General features: G+C 40.7%; 1 protein-coding gene across 1 annotated transcript; it reads left to right on the top strand.

Moving 5' to 3' along the window:
- The first annotated feature begins 638 nt into the window (after nucleotides 1–638).
- On the top strand, nucleotides 639–4,533 carry LOC106744983. Its single transcript, XM_014620175.1, has 4 exons — nucleotides 639–886; nucleotides 1,753–2,020; nucleotides 2,690–2,938; nucleotides 4,445–4,533. Exons 1-4 carry the CDS (start codon nucleotides 647–649, stop codon nucleotides 4,531–4,533), a joined length of 846 nt encoding a protein of 281 aa, XP_014475661.1. The 5' UTR covers nucleotides 639–646.
- The last annotated feature ends 556 nt before the right edge of the window (nucleotides 4,534–5,089 follow it).

Genomic DNA, 5,089 nt, shown 5'->3' with positions numbered 1-5,089 from the left:
TTTCCTTTTTCCTTTCCGATATTCGATTTCCGCTCGATTTCCTCGCGATGTCCCGTTCGAAGCGTTACGAATTCCACGCGCGGGTCTGTCGCGCGATCGTACGGCTGACCAAGTTACGCGGGAGCCGCGTGCGCGCGGATCCGCACACTCCCCGGCGTGTCTCTCTCGAGACGCCGCCGCGCGCAGAATGCGGCTGCAATCTCTGCACGGCATTATCTAAGCCATGGACCGTTACCCCCACCGACCTAAATGCACGCCGTATAAATGGTCAGGACACCTTCTAACCACTGTCAGTGAGCTTGCGCGCCTAATCTTGCCTCTCTATACCGTGCATCATCGCGTCGTGAAAGTAGTGCGCGGTATCACGTCGCTCTGTGAACAACACCTTCCTCAACGCCTCTCCGAGTCGTAACAGTATTTATTAAGTACTTATGAGTTATCTCGATTAACTGCGGAATTCTGCCGCTGGAATTCTGCAAAACGGAGAATTCGCTTCCGGTTCTGCGTTTTCGTGCTGTGGTGCGGCGACGTTCCGTACGACGACACGCGATCGACGATGACCCCACGGGACGACCCGGGCGATCTTCAGCGGCGTCTGCGATGAGACAAGGTCGGTTGAAACGATTAACGGCGTGAGATCGAAATTATGAGGCGCGGAAACCGCGACTGGTGGCCTCGCGCAACCGGATGTCCACGAGTGGCGCGATTGACGTGCTGGCTGCTCCTCCTGTCCGTCGTCTGTCCGCGACGATGCCACTCGTTGACTTTCGATAACGTGACGGATCCTTTCGTTCAGAAATGTCAAATGGAGTGTAGCGTGCGGAGAGATTTCGCAACTTGCGGCAAATACAAGGTCGCCAAGTGGTTGAACACGCTGGTGAGGGAGGTGAGTCTTCGATACCGCGAAAATGTCGTTTTGTCAAATTTGCGTGAAAACAGAAGATAATCGAAAAGAAGGAAAATAGATCGTTTCTGTTTTGGACGACATTACCGGTTGTACTGAAAATCACGGATTTAGCCAGGGCGCTTGCTCCCCCCTCCCACCCCCTCCCCTGCGATTTTGGCAAGGAAATAATGAAATTATTATAAATATAATAAAAATAAAGAAATGTAACTGACATGTGTACATTATAATTATTCCATAAAGAAACCACAGTACATGTGTTCTATGATTAAAACCCGGGGGAAGACATTTCTCATATATAATTATATATAGAATATGTTCATGTATACAAAAATATATTATTATATATGATTATTTATAATTACATATATATATATATATATTTCTTTATTATAATTATATTTAATTATTTATAATTATATTATTTATAATTATATTTAATTATATATGTGGAACATTTTTTCCCGGGAAATCAATGACAAAGTATGAGGAATGCTTTATGAAAATGAATGTAATGGAAAATTTTCATTTTTACTACCATTTTTTCGTCAATGCCTGCATTGCTTGCTGCATGATTTTGGCGTTTCAGTTATAGGAATATTCAGGAAACATCTAGTTTCAGACGCGCGTGAAATAAATAATAATAAAGTTCGTGTAGAGGTAAATTTTTGCCTTCTCCTCTCTTCCCCCGACTAAAATCCTGGCTACGTTTATGCCGAAAATTTCAATCGTATTTTCCACACGCGATTTTGGTCTGACTGTGTACTTTCTGCAAACGATCTCGATTCGCGGGGAATTAACATTACGTATTGATTCATGAAGATGTAACTTTTTTTTTTATAACGTAGGAATTTAGTTACGGACCATTTCGAGTAATAAGGATACCGTCGATGCACAAGCAATCCTTCCTGCCTAATTTGCCCCGTTCCCGGGCATTTAAAAGCGGCATAACGGAAGTCTTGAACTTCATTAGAGATAGCGTAGAGGACTTATTGACGAAACGTGCCATTGTGTACACGATAGACAACAACTCTGCGACCGGCAGGGACTTTTCTTCGAGTCTGATGATTGCGGATGACGATGATATCAATAAGTTACAGAATAAGGAAGATGAAGGTAAGAAATCCGGCGGGGAATTAGTAATTAGAACGATGAAGTGTGCAATTAATGAGACAGTGGAAAGGACAAATGAGACAACGATTTTCCGAAACGTGGTGTAATATAAATAATAATTTGGCATTTTTCTTGATTTTCTCGAAATGTCAGTTTTCTCGTGTAAATTCAATATTGTGAATCGCGTTCTGAAGAAACGTTGATTCAATTTTATACTCTCTGGGTCGAACCTCTTTACCTTCCTCTCTCCGTTTTTCCTTTGTCTATGAAGTTTCCACGATAACATCTTCATCGGCTAGCAATAACGAGGGAAAGGTGTACTCTTTACTGTATTTCTGCGCAACGGGACGTTAAAATTCTGACATATCTGTGCGACCACGGTGGTAATTGCGGCCTTTGTACTTTTTATTTCGGATAACGGTCGACGTTACAGGAAACAAGTATCATCACTATGTACACTGTGCAATCTACTACAATATCCTATATATTTGAGAAAAGCGATGAACGCGACGACAGAACAACAGTGTTCACTAACCTCGCGTTTATTATAACGGCAACAAATATTTCGTCGCCGCTGACTGTGTTCCCGCGACAGTGTCCCCAACATTAACCACTGATTTTTGGAGAATCCAAGCTTAACCGGTCAACCCGTTTGTTTTTCTTCTATTACAGGTAATTGGCGAATCTTCAAGAAGAAGAAGACGTCCATCATTCTGCCGGTTCTCATACTGTTGAACTTACTTAAACTGAAGCTGTTGCTGCTGCCGATTTTTCTAGGAGTTCACTTCATCAAGAAGCTTCTCGTGCTTGGATCTTTGATTTTGCCATCCGTGCTGGCACACTTGAAAGTTTGCAAAGTGCATCACGTCCATCCGTATCACGTATGGGGTACCGCCGCGGAAGCGGTCGATTATCCGTCAGGTTAAAACGACAGTTCTTTGATTAAGAGTATTTGATCAAAAATTTAACATATCTTCTATAAGCTTATTATATAATTGAATAATATCCAGAGTTGGGTGATAACTAGTTGCTTAGTTAAAAGTTAAATTAAAAGTTAAAAGTAATTAATCACTTTTCACTTAATTCATTTTGAATAAGTTAACTTTTTACTTAACTGGTTAATTTAAAATGCATTAACTTTAACTTATTAACTTTCTTCATACAAGTTATAATAATTCATGAATAATTCATTAATATTAACATCATTGCTCCGTGTTGTTTACAATATAGAATTAAAAAAATAAAAAATAATGCCAGCAAAGTCACATGTCTCTGATGTTATTTTCTTGTACGCAATTTTGAGCACAACGCAGTCGGTATTTTCTTATAATAGATTACCTTTTTTTTATTTAGCATGGATTTAATCTACGTAGATACATAGAATGTCTCAAAGCAATGTCTACAAATTTCATGAGTATGGATTAAAGTAAACGAAAAAGTCTCCTACCATTTTGCAAACAACACACCAAATTTCGAGTTATTAATTATTGAAAACGACCATAAAGGCTTCTTTAATTAATAACTCAAAACTTTCATTATTTGCAGAATAGTAAAGGACCTTTTTGTTCAGAGTTTTTTGGTCTAATCTACAAGTATGACAATTGTAATCAGCGACAGGTTCAAAGTTCGAGATTAATGGTTTAACATACCAATGTCCGTCATTAGGTACAACAGCTGTTATATATTTATAAATTACGCTACTTGTACATTCGAATACATCAGATCAGATTGTTCATCTCAATCCGCTCTACGCCCTCACGGAAATTTGTGGATGCCATTCTGAGACGCCCTGTATACATGGTTTTGCATAATTGACTATTGATTTTAATAAGTTAATTTTGTAGGCCTTTTAACTTAAGTTGACTTGAGTTAAAAATAAAAATTTGCTTATCTAACTCCGATAATATCGAAGGGCGCAAAGCGCGAAGAGGAGGATCGAACGACCTCTCACCACTGTAATGTACTTTGCTATTTCCAAAAATTGCATCTTCGAAACTTGCAGTAGCCCGTCACGTTAAGTTTTATCTGGTCGGATCGGGTTCCCGCGTATGAAAGAAATTTTCTCCTGCGACAAAAGTAACACGACGGCTTTGTATGATACGGACTATCTAGGCTAGCCTGAGTTCAGCGTCAGTCAGCTGTGACAGCGAGCCAACAGACAGCTCCACGGACTATTACGTGTGACGTATTGATGCTACCGACCGAGGAACATATCTAATGTTTGCCTACGGTGGCGACTAGTAAATACTAGATTCGAAACGTAAACCGTCTTTTGCGCGCACCCAGTTCACGTCGCGTGTTTGTTCCCATCAAAATCCTCGGAATTCCACTCTCGCGCGAAAGAGCGGCTTTTTTGCCAATTCATCTAAAGTGCCGGGAAGCTTTTGCATGCGTGTAACACGCGCTCTTCCGCGTTTTCTGTTGCAGGTTACGCTCAGGACGATAGCACTTGGCACAGAAACGACTATCAGCTGAACTATCCCAGTTTCCAGATATTCCGCAATCCTTACGGGTGAGACGGTAGATCGCGATAAATCATTTTGCCACCGGCGATCTGGACCGATGCTGCGGTGCGCGTGCGACTCATTCGCTTCGCCGAGACGCGTAAGAATCGTCTGTACATTCCGAAAAGCGGTGCGATCGCGACTGAGGCTTATCGAAACGAACATGCATTAAATGCACATGTGCGCGTGAGGAAATCAGCCGGTCATAATCCGTGCGTCGAAAGGATGTACCTTATGTTAAACACGATTGGCCGATTTTCTAACGCATGTACACGGGGAAAATATTAAAGCTCTTTTTCGTTTAGATTCCCCTCGATTTTACCATGTTTCTTTAGTAGCGCAGAAATAGACTGTCAGAGTTTACTTACTAAGGGATATAATAATTTTTTTAAATAGCACGTGGGGAAAAAGGTTTCTTTGGATTTAGTGTACGTGTTTATTTCACTTGGATTTGTTTAGTATAAGCATCATAATTTATTAACATTAAGTATCGTTTTGTTTGATTGAAGTGTGCTCTCATTAGAGTAAAGTATGTTGTTTGACAGAAGAAACAGTTGGAGGAAATAAT

The sequence above is a fragment of the Dinoponera quadriceps genome, unplaced genomic scaffold, assembly GCF_001313825.1.
Source record: "Dinoponera quadriceps isolate SergipeBrazil2010 unplaced genomic scaffold, ASM131382v1 scaffold717, whole genome shotgun sequence".
NCBI classification, from domain to species: Eukaryota; Metazoa; Arthropoda; class Insecta; order Hymenoptera; family Formicidae; genus Dinoponera; species Dinoponera quadriceps.
The sequence above is the reverse complement of the archived record's forward strand: the minus strand, read 5'-3'. Positions and strand labels throughout refer to the sequence as shown.